This window comes from Ranitomeya variabilis, chromosome 2 (genome assembly GCF_051348905.1).
Source record: "Ranitomeya variabilis isolate aRanVar5 chromosome 2, aRanVar5.hap1, whole genome shotgun sequence".
In the NCBI taxonomy this organism is placed as follows: domain Eukaryota; kingdom Metazoa; phylum Chordata; class Amphibia; order Anura; family Dendrobatidae; genus Ranitomeya; species Ranitomeya variabilis.
Genome location: NC_135233.1, coordinates 350,519,314 through 350,545,367, shown reverse-complemented (window position 1 = coordinate 350,545,367; position 26,054 = coordinate 350,519,314). Strand labels below are relative to the sequence as shown.

Below are 26,054 nucleotides of genomic sequence, written 5' to 3'. Positions count from 1 at the left end.
GAAAAAAAAATGGAGATCGGCGTTATTTCAGCACAGATCTATCCCCCGCCCGCCCACTATACACTGAAACAGTCCATTAACAATGATAAACAGTTTTAATGTGCAAATCAATCTAGGCTTTTGGTGAACGAACAGTTATCGAACAGAAACTCAAACAGCCGAATTTTAAAGGGAACCTGTCACCCCCAAAATGGCTGGTGAGGTAAGCTCACCGGCATCAGGGGCTTATCTACAGCATTCTGTAATGCTGTAGATAAGCCCCCGATGTTACCTGAAAGAGGAGAAAAAGACGTTAGATTATACTCACCCAGGGGCGGTCCCGGTGCGGTCAGGTCGGATGGGTGTCTCCGGTCCGCTCCGGCGCCTCCCATCTTCATTCCATGACGTCCTCTTCGGGTCTTTACGCCGCGGCTCCGGCGCAGGCGTACTTTGTCTGCCCTGTTGAGGGCAGAGCAAAGTACTGCAGTGCGCAGGCGCCGGAAAGGTCAGAGAGGCCCGGCGCCTGCGCACTGCAGTACTTTGCTCTGCCCTGAACAGGGCAGACAAAGTACGCCTGCGCCGGAGCCGCGGCGTAAAGACCCGAAGAGGACGTCATGGAATGAAGATGGGAGGCGCCGGAGCGGACCGGAGACACCCATTTGACCAGACCGCACCGGGACCGCCCCTGGGTGAGTATAATTTAACGTCTTTTTCTCCTCTTTCAGGTAACATCGGGGGCTTATCTACAGCATTACAGAATGCTGTAGATAAGCCCCTGATGCCGGTGAGCTTACCTCACCAGCCATTTTGGGGGTGACAGGTTCCCTTTAAGCAAATTGTTCGGGTTCGTCGAACGACTCGAACACCGCCCCAAACAGCTCGAATTTGAAATTGGCGAACAGTTCGACTCGAACACCGCTCATCTCTACCGAGGACTTCAATCTCAGGGTGGTTTTTCAACCGGGGATGGGGATCTCGAGGATGTAAAAAGGGAAGCACAGAGTTTAGATCACGTGAAGTAATTTTTCCCCCTCTACTACTCCTTGGTCAGGCCGCATCTGGAATATTGTGTTCAGTTCTGGGCATGACATTTTAAAAAATACTTTGAAAAACTGGAGCAAGTTCAGAGGAGAGCTACCAGGACAGTAAGCAGCCTGCAAAGTATGTCCTACGGGGAACAGTTAAAAGACCTGGGAATGTTTAGCTTGCAAAAAAGACGGCTAAGAGGAGACTTAAGAGCTGTCTACAAATATCTGAAGGGCTGTCACACTGTAGAGGGATCATCATTATTCTCATTTGCACATGGAAACATGAGAATCTATGGAATTAAGCTGAAAGGGATATGAGAACGATTAGGTATTAGAAAAACTTTTTGACAGTGAAGGTGATGAATGAATGGGACAGGCTGTCATGAGAGGTGGTAAGTTCACCTTCAATAGAAGTCTTCAGAGGCTGGAAAGATATCTGTCTGAGATGGTTTAGTGAATCCTGCATTGAGCAGGGGGTTGGACACGATGACCCTGGAGGTCCCTTCCAACTCTAATATTCTATAATTCTATCTCAGAGTGGTCCTTTAAGTAGGGATGAGCATCTCAGTGAGATCTTTTCATAATGTACGTGGCTCTTAATGTGATCCTTCAACCAGGGATCTCAGGGTGGTCCATCAACTAAGAATGGTAATCATAGGGAAATCCTTAAAACAGGGAAGGGAATCTCAGGGTGTTAAACCAGAGAAGGGGATCTCGGGGTGCGCTTAAACTAGGGACAAGGCTCTTGGGGTAGTCCTTCAGCCAGTGACGTGGATCTTAGGGTGGCATTTCAACCAGAAATGTGGCTCTCAGTGTGTTGCTTCAAAGAAGGATGTAGATCTCAGGGTGGTCTTTCAACCAGAGATGAGAATTCCCCTTAAGTTAGGCTGGGCCAAAGTGACTGTTATTTTAAAGCCTTTCCTTTGGTGCAACAATGGTCTCTGAGTACCCTCTTCCACAGCCTACCCTTGTCATGGTGTCAGTCTCTCATTGGATAACAAGCCTACACCTCCACGGGTCCTTGTGATCACTACATGACTACCTTTCATGGATACCAAGCTCGTTGGAATGTGAGTCGCCCCCCAGTGCCATGGGGTACCCGGTACCGGGTCCGGTGTTCACAGGGGGATGTCACGGTGGCGACCCGGTCCATGGCCCTGGGCGCCCATGTAAAAGGGGAAATTGATCAAAGTTCGTGTTCGTGACGCCACCTGTGGTATTCGGTCAGTGGGGACCGGCGCTGCTTTACGGGGTCCTCTGGGGTGATGTTATGGCAGCTAGATGGTATAACTTCCCACAGGTGAAATATATCCCCTGGGCTCCTGGTGTGTAGATGGAAGATGGTGCAGTAAAGAACGAAGACAGAGGTTTGCAGTCTCTTTACCTTGTTACTGAAGACTTCAGGCAGCCACAGTCCAGGGCACCAGATCACAGGACAGGCAGGGTCCGGCCGGCTTGGAAGCGAATTCAGAGTCCCCTTTACCAGGTGGAGTTAAAAGCCTTCCTCATAGCGCGGTGGTGTTGTAGTCCCTTGCTGCCTATGGCTTCTGATAAGGTCCTCACAGTCCTCTCTGTCCTCCATAAAGGTGGGACATAAACCCGTATGGCAGGTGACTCGAGACTTTTTACAGGATCTCTATCATGACCCGGGCTCTATGTGTCACTGTGCCTCCTGGCTATTAGGGTGAACAGGTGATGTGTAATCCAGCTGTCCGGCCGGTTTCTGCTGTCAGTCTTAGAGTCCCTCACAACCTCAGTGTTCCGGCTACCGGTAATCTGCGCCAGCCAGGGAGGTAGCTAATTAACTGCTCTGCTCCACTGGTGTTCCTTCTTCTGTGCTTCGCTCTCCCACACGCTCACTACAATCTGTTCGGCTTTCGGTATTATCTCTCTCCAGAAGCTGCAGCACTTTCTTGTGGCTGCACGGCTCCTCATACGATCTTCCTGCCTCAGACTGCTCTGCGGCACTATCAGACTAACTCCCTCCAAGCCACAATATATCTCTATATGCAAGGGAGTCACCTAGAAAAAGGATCAAAAGCTCCCCCCTGTGGCCTGGAGTGTGAACATGTTGCATGTTTGTGTTACCTGGTGAGAGTTATCCTTCATCGCTTCCAAGCGTAACATCACTCTCCCCGTGAGGAAAGCAATGCCACTGTGATGACCAGGACCCTGGGGCGTCACAAATGCAAGTATGTACTACACTATGAAATTGGCCTCCAAGTCAATCTGAATGCCGAATATTACCTATGACAGCAGTACACCAGTAACTCTAAATAGCATGGTGCTTAATAGTAGCAGAACACAATGATAACTCTTGTACACTTTTACTCTAGGAGGAATGATAGTTTTGGAATTGTCCCCTTTGTCATACCAGTCTAAGTCGCTTTACCATTGAAGACGTTTGTGAAATACTAGTGCTTCTCAATAAATCAGAATACCATCAAAAAGTTAATTTATTTCAGTTCTTCAATACAAAAAGTGAAACTCATTATATATAGTCATTACAGACAGAGTGATCTATTTCAAGTGTTTATTGCTGTCAATGTTGATGATTATGGCTTACAGCCAATGAAAACCCAAAAGTCATTATCTCAGTACATTAGAATACTTTATACCACCAGCTTGAAAACCGATGTTAAAATCCGAAATGTTGGCCTACTGAAATGTATGTTCAGTAAATGCACTCAATACTTGGTCAGGGCTCCTTTAGCATCAATTACTGCATCAATGCGGTGTGGCATGGAGGCGATCAGCCTGTGGCACTGCTGAGGTGTTATAGAAGCCCAGGTTACTTTGATATCAGCCTTCAGCTCATCTGCATTGTTGGGTCTGGTGTCTCTCATCTTGACAATACCCAATAGATTCTCTATGGGGTTAAGGTCAGGCTAGTTTGCTGGCCAATCAAGCACAGTGATACCGTTGTTTTGTTTATAAACCAGGTATTGGTACTTTTCGCAGTGTGAACAGGTGCCAAGTCCTTTTGGAGAATGAAATTTCCATCTCCAAAAAGCTTGTCGGCAGAGGGCAGCATGAAGTGCTCTAAAATTTCTTGGTAGACAGCTGCGCTGACTTTGGTCTTGATAAAACACAGTGGATGTACACAAGCAGATGACATGGCTTCCCAAACCATCACTGATTGTGGAGACTTCACACTAGACCTTGCGTTGTCTATTGGTCATGAGTGGCTTCACACAAGGAATGCAACACTTGTAAACCATGTCCTGGATATGTCTGTACATCTGTGTGTGGTGGCTCTTGAAGCAATGACTTCAGCAGCAGTCCACGCCTTGTGAATCTCCCCCCAATTTTTGAATGGCCTTTTCTTAACAATGCTTTCAAAGCAGTGGTTATCCCGGTTGCTTGTTTACCTTTTTCTACCACACTTTTTCCTTCCACTCAACTTTTCATTAATATGCTTGGATTCTGCACTCTGTGAACAGCCAGCTTCTATAGCAATGACCTTTTGTGGCTAAGGCCCCTTTCACAGATCCGTTTTTTTGCCATCAGTCACAATCCGTCGAATTTTGAAAAAATACATAGACTTGTATTAGAGACGGATTGTGATGGGTGGCTTCAAGTTTCATCCGTTGTTTGCCGGATCCGTCGAAAATTGTTTGTCCGGCGGCCGGAGACAACGCACAAAGTAAAGTTTTTTGTGTACGTCGAAAAAACGGACTGCGATGGATCCGTCGCCGTCCGTCATTTACTAGAATGGAAGCCTATGGTGCTGGATCCGTCAAACGACAGAATACAGCGACGGATTCCGTTTTTTTTAACTGAGCATGGTCTGATCCAATTAGCCAAATCCACTAGTTGGATCTGTCATATCAGTTTTTCGCAATCAACGGATCCGTGGAGCCAACGGATTGTGACTGACTGCAAAAAACTGATGTGTGAAAGAGGCCTTACCCTACTTGAGGAGTGTGTCAATGACTGTCTTCTGGACATCTGTAAAGTCAGCAGTCTTCTCCATGATTGTGGAGCTACTGAAACAGACTAAGGGACCCTTTTAAACGCTTAGGAAGCCTTTGCAGGTGTTTTTTGTTAATTATTCTAATTTACTGAGATAATGACTTTTGGGTTTTCATTGGCTGTAAGCCATAGTCATCAACGTTAACAGTAATAAACAATTGAAATAGATCACTCTTGTTTGTAATGACTATATAATATATGAGTTTCACTTTTTGTATTGAAGAACTGAAATAAAATAACTTTTTGATGATATTCTAATTTAGAGAGAAGCACTTGTATAAAGTTGCGTAGGTGGGGGTCTCAGAGTTGAAAATATCATGCCCCCAATTATTTTAGTTGTAGATAGTCACAAAATGGACTAAGACTAAATGGCAACAGAATGGGACTCTTTATATTCAAGTCTATAAATGTTATAGGGACAACTGGGGAAGCTGGAGAATCTTATGTAGATATTTGGGGTGTTATTTTTTTTTTAAGACTTGGATACAATACCACTGTTGTTTGCTAAAAAATGATAATGATATGCAAATACTTGTACTAATGTGAACGTTTTGGAAGATGACAAATCCTTTTACATGTCTATGGTGATGGAGAACCAACTGTTTGGTGCCACCAGTCAAGAGTCAACATTAACGATCATTAATCCCGTGTACCATCATAATTTTTATAGCTTATTGTCCAATATTATCCCATGTGTGGACAATATCGTACAACGTTATTTATGTTGTACTAAGCACACGTGAAACATGTGAATACATCTTCCACACATGGGTATGGCCATTAAGTAAGCAGTTACGGAGCTGAACTTACTGGTATCTCCCATGTGCACATGCGTCACCACATGCCCTCTCGCTTCCAGTGAGCTGTTTGCTGGGCAATGAAATCATCTTGTATTGCAGCCTATGACTTCACGCTCTGGCCGGCATAAGTCAGATTGGATAATGGCTAACACTTGTGGCAGAGCAGTACTAATGAATCACGCCAGCTGCTTGTCAGAAGCCATTTGGGGCCTGACATTCAGCTGCTGTTTGTTTATGAGGGATAGAGGATGTGAGAGCGTTGCCTGGCACTTAAGAAGTAACATTAACTTAAGTGATGTGATGCCAGCACCCAGGGGGTGAGGGCATTTTAAATATGTAGTTTGGCGAGAAGTAGAAGGGAGGTCACCGGAGGCTTGCGAATGAAGCATCAATTGGTCATTCTATTTCTGACTGTCTATAATGTGACTCAGGTTGTGATCTATTGTCCATGACTTGACCATCTCAAATATTTCAAAGATATTATATGTACGGTACTTTTTGTAGACTGCATTGGATTTGGATAGTCCTTTGGTGTTCAGACTTCGGGTGACACCTGGCACACAACCAGAAAAGAAGAGATACTGGGGTATTGCCAGAAAGCTCTTGACATTCCATCAGGCCTAGCTGATCAACCACTTAGGTTGAAGGTATCAGGTTCATCATGAATAAGTCACAGGAAAGACACAGAACAAATATCATCTTTCTACAGAGGAAATTAAATTTACAACTTAAGGGTAGAGTTGGTAAGAATCGATTTGCAGGACTCAGTCAAGTGGCTATGTCAGTAATCAGTGGTCACTGAACAGGAGCCCTGGCAACCACCTGGTGGCTTCCCTGGGCTTCTCTTTTGATTTTTTAGCCTGGTGCGACATCACCATGATGCACATGTGACGTCACGCCAGGCCAGCTGATCAAAAGAAGAGCCACAGGTGTCGTCAATAAAAAAGTGGTTCTCAGGGTTACCATCCACTGCCCACAGTTTACTGATGGGTCCCATTTGCACCAACTATACTTAATTATACTCAGGGTCGGACTGGATTGTGTTGGGCCCACAGGAGGAATTGACCATTGGATCCACCCTACAGCTATATGCAAATACCTGTTAGCCATTATCCCCGTTATAGTGGAGCACTGACTGTAAAACACAGGTGGCTCCTGCATATCTACTGTGCTGTACACTATAACTTGGATGTAATATTAAAGTAATTTGCATCAAAGGACTTCTTTGGTTAAAGGAAGTTATAATAATACCACTTACAAGGGAAAATTACTGCCACACCATGATTGGACTGCAAAATCCATGACATAGTGACCGAATAATACCACATACAGGGACAAATACCAGCACACCATGACCATACCACATATTACCACCCCATAGTGACCGAATAATACTACATACAAGGGACAAATACCACCACACCATGACCAGACCACGTATTACCACCACAAAGAGACCGAATACTACAATATCAATCATGAATAAAAACCACAAAATTAACACTGTTATCACCACCAGTGACATTATACACAGGAGTGTATAGTGTTCAGTATAGTGTATAGTGTCAGTGTACAGGTAATACCGTGATCACCGGTGACATTATACACAGGAGATCTGTATATAGTGTCAGTGTACAGGTAATTCTGTTACTCACCAGTGACATCATAAACAAGAGCTCTGTATATAGTGTGTAGTGTACATGTAATACAGTGATCACTGGTGACATTATACACAGGAGCTCTGTATAGAGAGTCAGTGTACAGGTAATACAGTGATCACTTTGTACCTGATTATACTTATACACAATTGTGATGAAAACAGGTAAAATCCCCTTTTGTAAAAACAGGACAGGCTGCCAGATTACTGAGGGTTCTGATTACTGATACTTTATGATGTCTATTGAGCGGAAAGAGGAACTGACAGAGGCTGAAAGACAGATTGTGCTCCTGTTTTATAGTAACTGTTTATTTCACCCCAAAGCTGGATTCACAGTTACACTGCTTAGTAACTGTGTGTGTTGTGTATGAGAGAAACCATAACAGCTAGTCTCTACCTATTAGCTCAGAGACAACTGAAATTTTTAGATTGATGCCGTAGAGCACATACTGTAGGATAAAAATAAAATGGCCAGAAATAATGTTATTGCTCCAGTACACACCCAAAAACTTTTTCTAAAAAGTTACTTGAAGCAAAGTTACTCTCTAATGTTAAAAATCGAGCTAAAAAGTATACAGGGTCCTCACTCCTCCTGTACCAGTTATGACTTGTATTGTTTAAGATTATTGTACTTGTTTTTATTATGTATACCCCTCCTCACTTGTAAAGCGCCATGGAATAAATGGCGCTATAACAATAAATAATAATAATAATAATAATAATGCAGTAGGTACCATAACATTAATTTAATAAATGTACCAAAAAATGCAGAAAAAAATACCAGAAAATATTCATGTAAAAACGCTGGTTTTGGAGGGGGTTGGGGAATGCTGCCAAAAAAAGGTTTAATTCAGAAGAGGATGTGTGTCTTTGTGTTAGCTCTGTTGGTGTGTACGTTCTCCAAGCCGCGTGTAGGTCATAGCGCTCCATACAATGCCACTCGATATCTCCTAAAAAACAACTTGATGCAAAAGTTTATTGCAAATTAATGGTGCTCCACGCATCAGCAATAGGGACAGAATAATTGGATTTGATAGCTTTGTAACACAACTTGGCAGCAGAGGTGTAAGTTGAAGCTCATGCTTTCCAATGCAAAAATCTCTGATCGCTTCCACCCCCATCCCACTATGCACCATTTCTTTATACTGGTGTCTTCTTATGTGGCAGAGGGCTGTTGGGCACCAGACAATAGGGCTTGGGTGTGACTGCTATAGCCAATATCAAGGCCCCTACTTGGCAACTATAATACTTGGATATAAACACAGCATCAACCATCTCTTAATAAAATACCTATTAGTGTTGGAGACTATTTTAGTGTTTCTATTTGCAGAAAGCGGCTTTGTCTTAGAAGAGCCAGAACATAATTTCCTTCCAATACCCTGGACTAGAAACTTTTACCAAAGACTTTCTAAGTATAAAGGATAAGCAGAAAGTTTGCCTAAGGGCACTCACAGTGCTAAATAAGGTCCTGCACGTAGCTGAAATTACCGGATAACTGATTTCATGAGGATTGTGCACATAAGACTTCCTAAAAAGTCAAGACTTTTCTCTGTAGTTCCTAAAGGGGTAGAAATTCAAAAAGACAAGTAAAGAGAGCTGACAGGTCCTGTTTAAAGAAAAATTCCCCCAAGGATCATGTTATCTCCTATGGCATAGGGAATAACTTGCACTGGGAGTCTGATCACTTGGACCCCCCAACAATCCTTAGAGTAGGGCTCTGCCGCCCCATCCTGAGTGGAACAGAGATGCACATGCTCGATCTCTGCTATATTCGTTGTCTATGGGACTGGCAGAAATAGGCGAGTGCCGCATTCAGCAGTCCTATAGACAATAAGTGGAGTGGAGGCCGCTCATAAGCATCTCTGCTCTATTCAGGACAGGGAGGCAGCACCCTGTTCTCAGAAGTCCCAGCAGCCAGACCCTCAGCGATCAGCAAGTTATATCCTATGGGCAGGGAACTTGATATTTTGGGAATAACACTTTAAGTGGCTTGACCATTGGTTCCTGCGCCGATCGGCTGCTGAGCATTCCTTTTTTTGGTAACCCCTTAGAGAATAAATGTAGTAGTGGTTGGGGATCCAACCTGCCGCATTATTCTAAGGGGAATATAAGTGCCCTATGGGAATAAAAATGTCTCATTCTGCCTATCTGTGCGGGTCGCAGCTGTCGGAGCCCCACCAATCAATATGTTATAACCCATCCCTTTAAACAATAGACATACAGATGTAGAGTTTATTTGCTGACAATGGTGGAAGGTCTCAAGGAGCATCGACAATTTGATTTAATGGGGCCCAGAAAGTTCTGATAGCAGCCCTGAACTTGTAGGGTGGTAACTAGTCATTATGCTCCATTTTATTTTTCAAAGCCTGAGAAACAAGGCAGGGATGTGTTTCGGTGTCTTTTTTTCCACCACATGCTAACATACAAATAGCACAAAATAGTTGTCATGGCCAAACTGACTTTATGAGGTGGCTCTGAAGACTCCGGAGAGATTGTGTTTGGTTTCTTGGCTCAGATGAAATGCGTGAATAGAAAAATAATACTTTGCTTGACAGTATTACAAATATAAGAATATGGCAGAACCCCCCACCAGTCCAGCAGATATTAGGTTGTGCTCTGTATACATGGTATCCGCCTGTCAGTATCTGTTATATGTACTATCTATATCATCTATTAGATGCAAAACGTGAAGTTTCTGAGTCCCAAAGGGCAGTGACTGGCACAAGAATTCTCTCTTTACTCTTTTTTTGCAGCCTGTGTCATGCACTGCCCCCTAAGGCCGAATTCAGACTTCTGTGCATTATGACCAGAGTATGGACCGTGAACCATGGCCTGGCCGCAGCTCTGCTGACCCGAGCGTGACAGCCTCATAAGCTGTGTAAATCAGTTGTGATGGGTGGAGGAACCTAACAGCAAGTGTTCCACTTCCCTGCAGCGCCACCAAAGGCTAAATGAAGTATTACATAGCCCCAGAAATGAACAAATTGATACACATAGGACTCTGGTGAAGGAGGCACGATAGGATTCTGTGGCCGAAGGACGGGTGGCCTGTACACCACCTCCTACCTGCCGGCATCCCCAGCTCTCCTATTAATTAGCTAGCCTGGCACGACAACGTGTCTACATCACACTGCAATGATAGCGTTATACCAGGCTGGATAATCAAAAAAGGAGCCATAGATGCTGACAGATGAGAGGCTCCCATCCAGTGGACATGGAATACTGATGTACCTGTTGGACCAGCTCCAATTAAAATACATATACTATAAGGTCGGTTTCATGTATCTGACATCCATGTTCTAAGTATTGCAAAACAATGGGGAGACAAAGAGCGCAATGGGGTCTTATCCACGTTACACAGAGGAGAATATACACCAAATTTGCTCACCTGGTTAGGATGAGATTAGAGCATGTAGATAGCGGCTGCTGCAGATCCACAGGTCTTCACCGACCAGAGAAAATAATGTCTTCAAAGGGAGATTTGTAGTTAAAATTCTGCGCTGCCGCTAAGATGAATTTCAGGAGAGTATAGTTGATTCACAGTGGTTTTATTCAACGCGTTTCAGGGGTCTCATGCCCCCTTCATCAGGAAATACCACCTGGACAGAACACGAAGTTCAGACCAGTCACAGGATTACTGATGGAACTTAAGGGGTTGTCTAGGATTATTATATTGTTTTTACTATGGGTAGTTGCAACTGGCTATTGTACCTGGCGCTGGCTCAGAGCGGTCGCCGATCACTCCTGCCATCAATTCAGCTGCTCCACATCAACAGAGCAGATCTTCGTCCTCTCGGTTACTCTGTCGACAAGATGTTACTTCCGACATCCTGCTGATTGACAGCCGGCTCCCCGCAGGCAGGCAGCAGGTAGCAAGCTGTCAATCAGCAGGACGTCTGTCAGTTATGTCCATCAACCTTTCACAGACTAATCCTGCTTTCTTATATGAGAGTGCAGCTAGTTCTCTAGAATGTTAGTGCGGCGCCCCCACTGCCGCAGGGCCGAGGGGCACCCGGTACCGGGCCTGTGAGTCTCTGCTCTGGGGTTGTCACGGTGGCTAGGCCCGGTCCGTGACCCTGCCGAGGGGCGCACAATGAATGATGTGACGGGTGACGGCGGTGATGCTGTAGTAGTGCGATGCAGTAAATAACGAGGACACCAGGTTGCAGTCTCTTTACCTCTTTACTGAAGATCTCTGGGTCCTCAGTCCAGAATACGGTTCACCAGGCTGCGCAAGTCCGGCCGGTCCAATGGCACCTCCAGAGTTCCCTTCACAGGTGGAAATCGGTGCCTTCCTTCTAGCGCTATGTGTTGTGGTCCTTCCCTGCTGTGCTTACAGAAAGTCCCCACAACTGTTGTGTCTGTTTCTTAAGTTCCCTCACAACTCGATTAGATGATGTTCTGCTAATCCTCCGTCCCTCCCTGATGTTCTGGTTGGAACGGCACCCGTTTGACGGGTAGGCTCGGAGCTCTTCCGGGACCCTAGAGTCGCCCCTCTCCACAAGTTGCCCCCCAAGACTGCATACGTGATTTAAGTTAGACAGCCCGCCTTAAACTGACTGTCCTGCCGCTGTTTGGAGTATTGCTTGAAGCTGAATGTTATGATACTCCCTCGGCGTTCCGGCCACCGGTAGTGCGCCTCAGTAGGATGTTGCTCCGGTCTTACAGCACGACTCCTACTGGTATTTCTCCTTTTGCGTGATCTCGTTTCTCACTCAGCACAATCTATCTCGCTTCTAATCCTTCCTTGGGCACCGCCGCTATGCTGAGCAGGCACGGTCCCGTTACGTTCGCTCAAGTTGCCAAGCCTCTGTCAGGATCCCACCCCTGACAGAGACCCTACTGTATCTTCCCCCACAACACCCTCTGCCACAAGGTGTTGCCTGGTTCCAACCCAGTCAGCTTTCTGCTCTAACTTCCTGCCTGACCCCCAGTTTACCCACTATGGTGGGGAGTGGCCTAGTGAATAGAACCCTTAGCTCCCCCCGGAGGCCCGACTGTGAAATGTATTGGTGTCTGTGATACCTGATCAGATGAACTCCTTCAGTGCCATCAGACGTACCATAGCTCCCCTTAGTGGCGGAGCCACAGTACTGCAACGACCAGGACTCTGGGGCGCTGCATTAGCAATAGGAGATTAAAAGCTATTCACTACAATCACTATAACTATATTAACTACTATAGTAAATATAGAGTATTAGCACTGCATTTTGTAGCCTTTATATACATTTGTCCTATTATTAGCAGTAAAGAGGGACTTGATTCTATAGAAAAAGTGTCCCTTGTTGCTATTATAAATATCAATAACCCGTCATATCTGACATAACCTTAGAGGTTGATAGACAGGCAAAACCTATTTTGGTGGTAAATTACATTTCCAATACCCTATCTCTAGCCCAACACCCTATCTGCATTTGTGGTCTGTGATCACTGAGTTAATTATTTTAAACTACACTATTAATAATATAATTTTTATTTTAAACTACACTTTTAATAATAGAATTTTATGTATAAAAGTTACATTTTATCTATCACTCCAATTGGATTAGTCTGTGAAAGTTTGAGATTTATTTTTGGAGATATCCCACTAAATTGATCAGCAGTGAATTCATGTCCCGTCAACAGAGCAGAGCGGAAGAGAAGCCGCTGAATTGTCGGCAGGACCGCTGCAGTTGTTACTACCTACCTGTTAGTTCTTAAGCCTGTAATAAAAAGATTAAGTAGTCCCTGATATCCCCTTTAACAGTCTCAAATATACATTGTAAGGTTTAATTCTCTCTGGTAGGCGTTAGGCCTAGGTAGTATTCACACAGGTAATGCAGTTTTGGTCCACACACATGTAGCTCCTTCCATAGGTTGCACGGCACCAAAACAAACTCATAAACATTAATCCTTAGGGTATGTGCATACGTTGCGGAATCTGCTGCGGATATTTCTGCAGCGGATTTTGAAAATCGGATTTCATCGCGGTTTCTTCTGCGGATTCCTCTGCGGGTTTTCAACTGCACTTTCCTATTGGTGCATGTTGAAAACCGCTGCGGAATCCGCAGAAAGAATTGACATGCTGCGGAAAATAATCCGCTGCGTTTCTGCGCGGATTTTTCCGCAGCATGTGCACAGCGTTTTTTTTTTCCCATAGGTTTACATGGTACTGTAAACTTTGGGAAAACTGCTGCAGATCCGCAGCGTCAAATCCGCTGCGGATCCGCAGCAAAATCCGCAGCATGTGCACATACCCTTAGCCTTGTCCAGGAGCTAACTAAACATAACAGACCATGACTTAGCTCCAGCCGGTCAAACTAAACACACAGCCTGTGCAGACTCTTCTTAGAGAGGGATTCTGGCTTCTCTCTCCTTTCAGCTTCAAGATACATCCAGTCTGGTCAGCTTCCCTTAGTAGACTGACTAAGGAGAACACCTAGACTGTTTATATGCACAGCCAGCAAGGTGAACTAATCAAAGCCTGCAGAGCTAGGATTTAACCCTGGCCTAATCAGCATTGCTACAACATTATGACGCGGTTGAGCTTCAGTCAGAACTTTGGCTGCTCCTGACATCCGAGAAGATAAGTCATATAAAACCGGCCTCAGAGTGATGATTTTGTTTTATGCTTATAACCAAATCTTCTGAGCACCTGGGGGAATAGTAAGGGAGATGTAAGTGAACTCACCACAAAATGTGTTGGTTTTTTTTTAATTTTGCCTCTGTGAATTCCATGAATGCTAATTTTGCAGATCCACAGGTGATCTGTAGAAAAATCTGCATCGCTAGAATTTAATTGCAAATTTATTTTCCCTTTAAAATCAAATCTGCCTTAAAGGGGTTGTCCAGGACTGGCAGATTGATGGCCTATCCACCACCATGTGGTAACTGTTCACTGTGTGGTAGTTGTTCCTAGGTACTGCAGATCAGCTCCTGTTGAAGTAAATAGGAGCTGAGCTGCTGTACCCCAGAACAACCACTACACAGTGTAAGGAACCAGACTGCTCCAGCTACATACTGTCAGGCACAGTAAAGGGAGACTAAGTGCAACACGAAGGGATAAGGGAACCAGACATTAGGGAAGGGGGGAGTGGAGACCCCTAGACAGATCTAACATCACCTATCTGCCCTATCGTCCCTATATGGGTTCCACACCTATCGCCGAGCAGGAGACCTAATCCCTGCCTAATCCTGGTGATAAGCCCTGCACCAAGAAGAACAGGATGTGCGCTAGTCAATCCCCAGTACCACTAAAGATACACAAACAAGGGGGAACACTTAGCTTGAGAAGACTCAGAGAGAAACACAGACGTCCTCCAGCAACACCAAGAAGGAAGATAGCCAACTGCAATAGCTCCAAGCCCAGTCCAGTCCAGGTGTGTCAATTTGAGCTGTGGGAGGTTGCCACTGGGTCCTAAAGTCAGAAGAACTAGGAGGGAATCTGCAAAGCAAACATGCTGAGACCTTCTGCAGCTAGATGTAGTGCGACTCTGCAGCCTCTGACACACCCGTGACACATACGATGCATACTGCCTACTGCACGTGGAGCTGATAACATCTGATTGATGGGGGTGCCAGGCATCGGCTCCCCACCGATTTGTTACTGATGACCAATTCTAAGGATAAGCCATCAATGTGTCAGTCACTAAAGCAGAAAAAAACGGAGTTTCATGTCCAAAAGACATTTATATAAATATTTTATTAAATTACAAAATTTTTACCAATAATTTCCAAATACATAAAAATACATGAAGATAAAAGTCAAGAACGTTGGAAGAGTAGGGGTAGCACAGACAAAAAAACGGTGCAGAAATCGGTCAGATACCAAATACCTAAGCAAATCACTTGCATTGTGCAAAGTATAACATAGGTCTAGATACGGGGGGCATATAGCAAAATATGTACCAATATCATGAGCCCTGTACACAGACTCATATTTCACATGTCAGACCATAAAACCTCCCCCCGGACTCTTACCCATGTACTGGCACCAAGACCGGACCACACCGTTGCCCCAACGCACGTTTCGCGTCAGCTTGCTTCCTCAGGGGGCGGCCCCCCCTGTATTTGGAAATTATTGGTAAAAATGTTGTAATTTAATAAAATATTTATATAAATATCTTTTGGACATGAAACTCCGTTTTTTTCTGCTTTAGTGTATTAGCTTTAGGAGTGTCCTTACTATATTAAATATGTCCTCCTGGTAGTCTCCTGTTGTGGATTCTGTTTGTGGGCTCCCTCTGGTGGTTACTGCTGGTACTGGGTGACTTTGGTGGGTTGCGGCCTTTGGTTTCCACCTGTCCATCAGAGGCTGGGTGTTTCCTATTTTACCTGGCCTTTCTGTCATTCCCTTGCCGGCTATCAATGTATTCAGATGTGCTCTGTTTAGTTCCTGCATACCTGCTCCCAGATCTTTCAGGATAAGCTAAGTGCTGATTTTCAGTTGTTTGGTTTTTTAGTCCAGCTTGCTTATTATGTCTCTATGCTAGCTGGTAGCTCTAGTGGACTGAGGTTCTCCCCATGTGCCATGAGTTGGCACATGGGTTCTTGTAATCTCAGGATGGTTTTTGATTAGGGTTTTTTGCTGACCGCTCAGACCCCTTTTGTATCGTTCTGCTTTCTAGTTTACAGCGGGCCTCAATTTGCTAAACCTATATATATCATCTCTATGTGTGTGCCTTCCTCTCATTTCACCGTCAATACATGTGGGGGGGCAACTATACCTTTTGGGGTTCATTCCTCTGGAGGCAAGTGAGGTCTTTATTTTCTCTGCAGTACTAGTTAGCTCTTAGGCTGGTGCGTGGCGTCTAGAACCAACGTAGGCACGCTCCCTGGCTATCTCTAGTTGCGTTTGTCAGGCGTAGGGCAGCGGTCAGCCCAGGTTCCATCACCCTAGAGCTCGTCCGTTATTTATTTGTACCTTGCTTGTCCTGTGCTATCCCCTAGCCATTGGGATTCATGACAGTATAGCCGGCCACAAAGTGTTAATTGTTTGGGCTGAAGCAGGAGAAAAAGAAGTGTTTAAGGGAAATTTTTTTTTTTTTCCCTTCAGAGTTTTGCTGTCTAGCCCTTAATTGCTGTCTAGCTGCTTCTTACCTCCTCTTAACCCTTGAATGGCTCTGATCTTAGCTGTTTAACATGGATGTCCAGAGTTTGGCTTCCAGCCTGAGTAATCTCGCGGCAAAAGTTCAAAATATACAGGATTTTGTTGTTCACACTCCCATGTCTGAACCTAGAATTCCTATTCCAGAGTTCTTTTCTAGAGATAGATCTACCTTCCTGAATTTCAGGAACAATTGTAAATTGTTTCTTTCTTTAAAAACTCGCTCCTCTGGAGACCCTGCTCAACAGGTCAGGATTGTAATATCTTTCCTGCGGGGCGACCCTCAGAATTGGGCATTTGCATTGGCGACAGGGGATCCCAGTTTGTGTCTAGATTTTGGCGGACGTTTTGTGCCAAGATGGGCATTGATTTGTCTTTCTCGTCTGCATTCCATCTTCAGACGAATGGCCAGACGGAGCGAACTAATCAGACCTTGGAAACTTATTTGAGGTGTTTTGTTTCTGCTGATCAAGATGACTGGGTTGCTTTTTTGCCACTGGCCGAATTTGCTCTTAATAATCGGGCTAGTTCTGCCACGTTGGTCTCTCCTTTTTTTTGTAATTCGGGGTTTCATCCTCGTTTTTCCTCTGGTCAGGTGGAGCCTTCGGATTGTCCTGGAGTGGACGTGGTGGTGGACAGGCTACATCAGATTTGGAATCAGGTGGTGGACAATTTGAAGTTATCTCAGGAGAAGACTCAGCAGTTTGCTAATCGCCGTCGCCGCGTGGGTCCCCGACTTCTTGTTGGGGATTTGGTGTGGTTGTCTTCTCGTTTTGTCCCTATGAAGGTCTCTTCTCCTAAGTTCAAGCCTCGGTTCATCGGTCCTTATAGGATCTCGGAGATTCTTAACCCTGTATCTTTTCGTTTGGATCTCCCAGCATCGTTTGCTATTCATAATGTGTTCCATCGGTCGTTGTTGCGGAGGTATGAGGTGCCCGTTGTTCCTTCGGTTGAGCCTCCTGCTCCGGTGCTGGTGGAGGGAGAATTGGAGTATGTTGTTGAGAAGATCTTGGATTCTCGTGTTTCCAGACGCAAACTCCAGTATTTGGTTAAGTGGAAGGGTTATGGTCAGGAGGATAATTCTTGGGTGGTCGCCTCTGATGTTCATGCGACTGATTTGGTCCACGCTGTTATGGTTCTCAATGGCGAGAGAACATAGCCCAGCATATATGAGAACTAGCTCTTGGAAGATGGAAACTATACTGACCATGAACTAAACCTGCCGCACAACTAGAAGTGGCCGGGTAGCATGCCTACGTTTTTTTATCCCTAGATGCCCAGCGCCAGCCGGAGAACTACCTAATCCTAGCAGAGGAAAAGACAGTCCTGGCTCACCTCTAGAGAAATTTTCCCAAAAGGCAGACAGAGGCCCCCACATATATTGGCGGTGATTTTAGATGAAATGACAAACGTAGTATGAAAATAGGTTTAGCAAAAATCGAGGTCCGCTTACTAGATAGCAAGAAGACAGAAAGGGCACTTTCATGGTCAGCAGAAAACCCTATCAAAACACCATCCAGAAATTACTTTAAGACTCTAGCATTAACTCATAACACCAGAGTGGCAATTTCCGCTCACAAGAGCTTTCCAGACACAGTAACGAAACAGCAGCTGTGAACAGGAACAAAATGCAAAAACACACAAGGACAAAAGTCCAACTTAGCTGGGAGTTGTCTAGTAGCAGGAACATGCACAGAAAGGCTTCTGATTACATTGTTGACCGGCATGAAACTGACAGAGGAGCAAGGTTATATAGCGACTCCCACATCCTGATAGGAGCAGGTGAACAGAGGGGATGATGCACACAAGTACAATTCCACAAGTGGCCACCGGGGGAGCCCAGAATCCAATTTCACAACACCGCGCCTTCCATAGAGCTCACCCTGATCGCCCTGGGGGTTCTCGTGAGGGTTCGGTGACCCCTCCTCAAGGGGGGGGTACTGTTGTGGATTCTGTTTGTGGGCTCCCTCTGGTGGTTACTGCTGGTACTGGGTGACTTTGGTGGGTTGCGGCCTTTGGTTTCCACCTGTCCATCAGAGGCTGGGTGTTTCCTATTTTACCTGGCCTTTCTGTCATTCCCTTGCCGGCTATCAATGTATTCAGATGTGCTCTGTTTAGTTCCTGCATACCTGCTCCCAGATCTTTCAGGATAAGCTAAGTGCTGATTTTCAGTTGTTTGGTTTTTTAGTCCAGCTTGCTTATTATGTCTCTATGCTAGCTGGTAGCTCTAGTGGACTGAGGTTCTCCCCATGTGCCATGAGTTGGCACATGGGTTCTTGTAATCTCAGGATGGTTTTTGATTAGGGTTTTTTGCTGACCGCTCAGACCCCTTTTGTATCGTTCTGCTTTCTAGTTTACAGCGGGCCTCAATTTGCTAAACATATATATCATCTCTATGTGTGTGCCTTCCTCTCATTTCACCGTCAATACATGTGGGGGGGCAACTATACCTTTTGGGGTTCATTCCTCTGGAGGCAAGTGAGGTCTTTATTTTCTCTGCAGTACTAGTTAGCTCTTAGGCTGGTGCGTGGCGTCTAGAACCAACGTAGGCACGCTCCCTGGCTATCTCTAGTTGCGTTTGTCAGGCGTAGGGCAGCGGTCAGCCCAGGTTCCATCACCCTAGAGCTCGTCCGTTATTTATTTGTACCTTGCTTGTCCTGTGCTATCCCCTAGCCATTGGGATTCATGACAGTCTCCCCCACTGTGGTTGTGAGCATGCGGAGGAATTTGTTATTGTTTTCTTTCATCTTGGGTTTTCTTTACCAATGTGTCAGTCATCAGCATCCCCTTCAAAATTTGCATTGCAAGTCAATTCCTGTGCAGATCAATTCTGCAGCTTATTGTGGAGATCCTTCACAATCTTTTTCACATGCCAGCTACTGTGTGCAAATCTGCACAGAAGATCGGCAGCTTTTCTGTCCCATGTAAACTTACAGTTAAAGAAGAACGCTCCACGAACTGTGGCTGCCCCGCTGATTTGGGAAACAATTTTTCTTTTTCATCTGTGCCCTCTGTTCCAAAGTTACAGTATGTCCCCAGTAGTACAAAATTTCACTTCAACCAACTGAGCATGTGTAGAAGAATTTCTCTGTAGGCGTGGTCCTGTTTTTTTTTACCAACCTCAGAGGAGGAAAAAGTACACACTCCAAAGAGGTTTTGTGGTACACGCCCAGTTGGTTAAAGGGAAAATTTTACAGCATTATTACCGGACAGCATAACTTTGGAAGGGAGGGACACAGAAGAAAAAGAAAAACTGTTCCAAAATCAGTGGAGCAGCGGCAATTAGAGGATGTACACTATATTCCAAATTATTATGCAAATTACATTTTTATCGGATTTTCCTAAATGGTTGGTGGAAATGACAGTCAGTCTAATAAAAGTAATCACCCATTAGAGTATACATCGAATTTTATTGAAAAAACCTCCCAATGATAACAGTATAATCTCCAAAATGAATAAAAACTCAAAATGCACTGTTCCAAATTATTATGCACAGTAGAATTTCTAAACATTTGATATGTTTTAAAGAACTGAAAATGCTCATTTTTGGAATTTGCAGCATTAGGAGGTCACATTCACTGAACAAAAAAGCTCTTTAACGCCAAAACATCCTAACAGGCCAAGTTACATGTTAACATAGGACCCCTTCTTTGATATCACCTTCACAATTCTTGCATCCATTGAACTTGTGAGTTTTTGGAGAGTTTCTGCTTGTACTTCTTAGCATGAAGTTGGAATAGCCTCCCAGAGCTTCTGTTTTGATGTGAACTGCCTCCCACCCTCATAGATCTTTTGCTTTATGATACTCCAAAGGTTCTCCATAGGGTTGAGGTCAGGGGAAGATGGTGGCCACACCATGAGTTTATCTCCTTTTATGCCCATAGCAGCCAATGACTCAGAGGTATTCTTTGCAGCATGAGATGGTGAATTGTAATGCATGAAGATGATTTTTCTCCTGAAGGCACATTTCTGCTTTTTATACCATGGAGGAAAGTTGTCAGTCAGAAACTCTATATACTTTGCAGAGGTCATTTTCACACCTTCAGGAACCTTAAAGGGCCCCACCAGCTGTTTCTCCATGATTCCGGCCCAAAACATGACTCCTCCACCTCCTTGCTGACGTTGCAGCCTTGTTGGGACATGGTGGCCATCCACTCCATCCATCTGGACCATCCATGGTTGCTCAACACTTATAAGTAAACAAGACTGTTTGGAAATTAGTCTTCATGTATGTGTGGGCCCAATACAACCATGCTTGTGAACACTGTTTAAGGGTGGCCGAATAGTAGGTTTATGCACCACAGCAAGCCTTTGAAGGAGCCTACACCTTGAGGTTCGAGGGACTCCAGAGGCACCAGCAGCTTCAAATATCTGTTTGCTGCTTTGTAATGGCTTTTTAGCAGCCGCTCTCTTAATCCGATGAACTTGCCTGGCAGAAATCTTCCTCATTATGCCTTTATCAGCACAAACACATTTGTGCTCAGATACAGCCACAAATCTCTTAACAGTACGATGATCACGCTTAAGTTTTTGGGAAATTTCTAATGTTTTCATCCCTTCACCAAGGCATTGCACTATTTGATGCTTTTCAGCAGCAGAGAGATCCTTTTTCTTTCCCATGTTACTTGAAAACTGTGACCTGCTTAATAATGTGGAACATCATTTTTAAGTAGTTTTCCTTTAATTAGAATCACCTGGAAAACCAATTATCACATGTGTTTAAGATTGATTTCAGTGATCCATTGAGCCCTGAGACACAATACCATCCACGAGTTTATTTGAAAACAAAACAATTAAATCTTTATGACACTTAAATCCAATTTGCATAATAATTTGGAACACAGTGTACTCTGTTTAAATGTAAAAAAATCCAGTGAGAGGTCTCCTCAAATTTTTGAAATTACAAAATAGGTCCATTGCATCCGTTATAAATAATGTAATAAAGCTCGGCTCAGCATAAATGTCAGAAATATGTCACCCGAGGGCAAATGCTCTATCAGGGGCTCATTCTACTGTGCATGCAGAGGTAGTAATTGCCCCGGGGCCCTGGTACATGAGAAGGTATAATAAGAAGACATCGTTATTATTAATGACACTTGTTAATGTAGCCAGAGCTTGCCCATGGTGTTACTGAATGAAGTGTCATTTTAGAATAAGACTTTGACCCTTGTGGATAATGCCAAGGGTTAGAAGGAGCATCGGTGTGGGTAATATTGGAGAGGAATGATCACGGTACTCAGCTCTGGGAAGGAAACATGCTGATATCTATGTTGCCCTTGCTGTTATCTGCACCGAGAGTGTAAAATAAATGTTTAGGAGCAGGGAGTGAATGGGGTTAACATGATCCCAAGTAATGGCTGACGGGATACCCTTGTAAACATTGTTGTTGGATGGGTGCCCAGTGACTGTTTTTAATTAGTTGATCCACATTTCATATTGTAGCCAGCATGCTGTGTAACTGTTCTCGCTTTCTGTCACTCCCTCATCCGTCCTCTCGCACTCTCCCTCTTTTTTTTTTTTCTTCCTTTGCTCTAATAAAGTCAGAGTGTCATTCAGTCCAAGTCTCTATTCTCCCATATTAGGGGAGTCTAACACCACCAGACCCCAAAAGGAGCCCGTACCCGGATCCCCACATCTCTCTCCCCTCCTTACCACCACCACCACCATCTCTCCCTCCTTTCTCCTTCTACGTGAGAGGCAGGAGGAGTTCAGGAAGAACATAATCTCTGCAAAAAAAAAACCAACACAGCCCCCAAGAAGAAAACTAAACCCCACTCCCTGAGGCCCCCCTCTCTCCCCAAGAGCTAGCAATCTACCGGGGCCTCTGGGAGTGAGAGCTCACAATGGAGGGGAAACTAATTCTTCTTTCTGTGTCTCTTTGCTGCTTGGGGTGGATGCCAGCCTCCGGACAGGTGGAGAAGGTCCGAGTGATGTTCACACCTATGATATGTCGTGTGCACTGTGTGAACAACCGATGCACTAACGTGTGCGAGAAAGGGAACATGACCACCGTCTACAGCGATGAAGTCTCCAGGAACAACGGAGAACATGGATTTCGAGCCTGTGAGTATGACTTCATTTATTATGTCACAGTACAGTAGGTTACTATGTAGACCTCTAGCACTACCTTTACTCAATGTCTATGTCATTATTGCTATGGACAGAATATGGATAATATGTCTATGGGCTCGGATATAATGTACTCGCAGTAATATTCGATCAGATAAAGGAGTATCAGCATTTTACCCGTTTGCCGAAGCATTCATCAACTTTAAGTATGAGGAGTTTTACTCCATGGGAGGAGGTTGAGTGCATCGAAGGGGGTCGCCACGAAGGGAGCAAATTTATCCAAATGGTGCATACAGAATTATAAATTTGGTGAAACTCACTAAACCTCTTTGGGCTCATGCAGACACCCGTAAAACTCGATCCAAGCGCGAACTGCAATGCAAGGACCCGAACTCGACAGCACGTGCTCGGACTAAGGTTTACAGATGTTTGTATGAGCTCTTAGACACTTTTCTTCCTGGCACCTCATGGTTGCAAGGCATTTACACTAATATTAGACGCCAAAAAATTGCACAATTTCTATTCGATTTGGAACATTTGACAACTTTTTTTTTTTTTGGGCAATTTTCCAAAATTTTAAGACCAGTACAAAAAATGTTTAAAATGTAGTACAGCAAAAAGATTGATAGGACCCTGGTCTAATTGGCATGTTGGCAGTCTGTGGCTGCTGGACCAGAGCACTGCAAACCTCTTAGGCCTCTTTCACACTTGCGTCGGTACGGGTCCGTCGCTATGCGTCGGGCCGACGTACCGACGTACGTTGCGAAATTTGTGCACGACGTGGGCAGCGGATGCAGTTTTTCAACAAATCCGCTGCCCATTCTGAAGTGGGCGGAGTTTCGGCCCCGCATGCGCGGTAGAAAATGGCGGACGCGACGGACAAAAAAAGTTCACTTGAACGTGCCGACGGTCCGCCAAAACACGACGGATCTGTTGCACGACGGACGCAACGTGTGGCCATCCGTCCCCATCCATCGCTAGTACAAGTCTATGGGTAAAAAACGCATCCTGCGAGCACATTTGCAGGATCCTTTTTTTTCCCAAAACGACGGATTGCGACGGATGCCAAACGACGCAAGTGTGAAAGAGGCCTTAGACTGCTTTCACCCATCAGTTTTTTGCCATCAGTCACAATCAGGCAAATTTTGAAAAAAAAAACAAAAAACGTATCTGGCAAAAGTTGCCGCCGGATCCGTTTTTTATCATAGACTTGTATTAGCGACGGATTGCGATCGATGGCCTCACTTTTCATCCATTTTCCGCCGGATCCATCGAAAATTGGTTTTCCGGCGGCTGGAGAAAACGGACATAGTAACGTTTTTTGTGTCCGTAAACAAAAAATGGACAGCGACGGATCCGTCGCCATCCGTCGTTTGCTAGAATGGAACCCTATGGCGCCGGATCCGTCATATGATGGAATCTGGCGACAGATTCCGTTTTCTTAACTGAGCATGCTCCGATCTTTTTAGGATCCAATTAGCTGGATCAACTAGTCGGATCCGTTGAAAAAACGGATCCATCGCATCAGTTTTTCACGATCTGCGACGGATCCGTTTTTTTTCAACATTCGATGGATTGTGACTGATGGCAAAAAACTGATGTGTGAAAGCATCTTCTTGCGGCATCTGCAGCGCCACTTTTCATTAGTAAGCCAATAGGATGAGGCATCAGGGATGCTGTAGGTAGTAGGAGATTCGCAATGCTCTGTACCGCCACAGACCCCCAAGGTGGCCACTGGACCGGGGTCTTGTGAATCTTTTTGCTCCACTCTAATCATCTCATTAGCACTTGGCTCCACTTCTTTCTGAACTTCCTCCTCTTTCCTGTGATGGATGTCCATAACAGTTCATTACCTAAACCATCATCCTTCTCTGCATCAACCATTATGGAGTAGAAGACTGGCTTAGTTATTAAACAGAGGCTGACAGCCAGCCCCCTTCACCAACACAACAGTTATACAAACTGCATCCGAAACTGGAAAACTGCTTTCAGTAGCCATTTTTGGGTGGAGATAAGTGTCTTAGAAGAAAGATGTCTGCCAACATGATCAGTACTTTATCTGACATATCACTGGTTCTGAGACATTTCCATTGATCCAGGTGAATACTATCACCAGCTGTTTATGATCTGCAGTTTTATAACTTTTGCTATTAAGTAATGTCCCTTTAAATTCCTGTCTAAAAGGATATCCCTTGTCCTTGCTAAAACATCCTTTCAGGAATTCAGGATGGGAATACAGCAGAGCGGCGGGCAGAATCGCATGTAAGAGCATTCGTGTAGTGCAGCGGGATGATGTCATGCAGGATGTTTCATGAACGGTTGTATAGGATAATGGATGTGAAATAAACAAGTCGTTGAGAGAATAAAAGGTCTCATTATGGACTGACAATTCCACAATAAACAGCATTCACATAAATGAGCATGAGCATGTCGAAACCAGTCATATTTTGGAAGGCATTTGCAAAAAGTATGGGACTACTTATCTAAGGAGGTCACTCTCAGTGCAGAAGTGCTTAGATGCAAAAATCTCCGAGTACCACAGTAGTCGACTAGTGGATCCTGCAAAAATAATGTATACTGTACTCTATGGTATACTGATTTACCGTGAGAGTCCATGATAGAGCCACACACCTGGGTAGGCACAGTGGCACTTTAGAGACTTCTGCTCAGCAGTGAATGTGCAGTGTTGCAGGGCAATGTGCCCCAAGTGAACTTTATGCTTTGTTACAACATCCCACTGTGTTAGAATAGCAAATTGTTTTTAAAGTCCAAATGAACGCCAAAAGGACACAATAGAAAAGTTTCGTTCAGGTTTGAGGTTCCTGATACAGTAAGAGGCACCAGTAGGAACACCCAATAAAATTCCAGAAAACACAAGGGTCAGGAATTGTGAAAATTTGGGACTTTCTAGAGATGTCTTGACATAGAGTTTGCCATTAAAGAAACACTACTCCCATCAGAGTTTTTATCCTCTTATTATATTGCAGTCATCATATTATTCAGCACTGTGCACTTACAATTGCTCATTTTGCCTTTCTACCCAGCTAATTCTTCTCTTTTGTCCGCTCTGTATAGAAACAGTAAGTCTCTGGTCCCTGCATTTATCATTCCCCTCTTCAACTCCTTCCCCTGCCAGGGACTTTTGCAGGGACTCATATGGGGAAAATTGACCTCATGTTTCTACATGGAGCTCAGAAGGATTCAGTTAGTCAGTTTCTAATCACGTGATGTCATAGATCTAATGGAAAAGAGAAGAATTAACTGCGTAGAAAGGCAAAATGAGCAATTGTAAGTATACAGTTCTATATAATATGATGACTGCAGTATATTAAGAGGATAAGAACTTTGATGGGAGTGCTTCTTTAAAGGTCTTATATCTGTTTTGTTAGACGAGTCTCCAAATAAAAATGTATCACATCCTATCTCAGAAATAGAATCCCAACTGATCAGTTCCAATCTTG

At 44.5% G+C, this 26,054-nt stretch overlaps 1 protein-coding gene across 2 annotated transcripts in view; it reads left to right on the top strand.

The window, feature by feature from the left end:
- The window catches only part of LTBP4 (latent transforming growth factor beta binding protein 4), a 273,052-nt gene that overhangs the window by 90,042 nt on the left and 156,956 nt on the right, over positions 1-26,054 (top strand). For both annotated transcript variants that reach the window (XM_077285558.1, XM_077285559.1), the window contains exon 5: positions 22,426-22,587. In XM_077285558.1, coding sequence (XP_077141673.1) covers positions 22,426-22,587 — 162 coding nt within the window. The remainder of the gene's footprint in view (positions 1-22,425; positions 22,588-26,054) is intronic.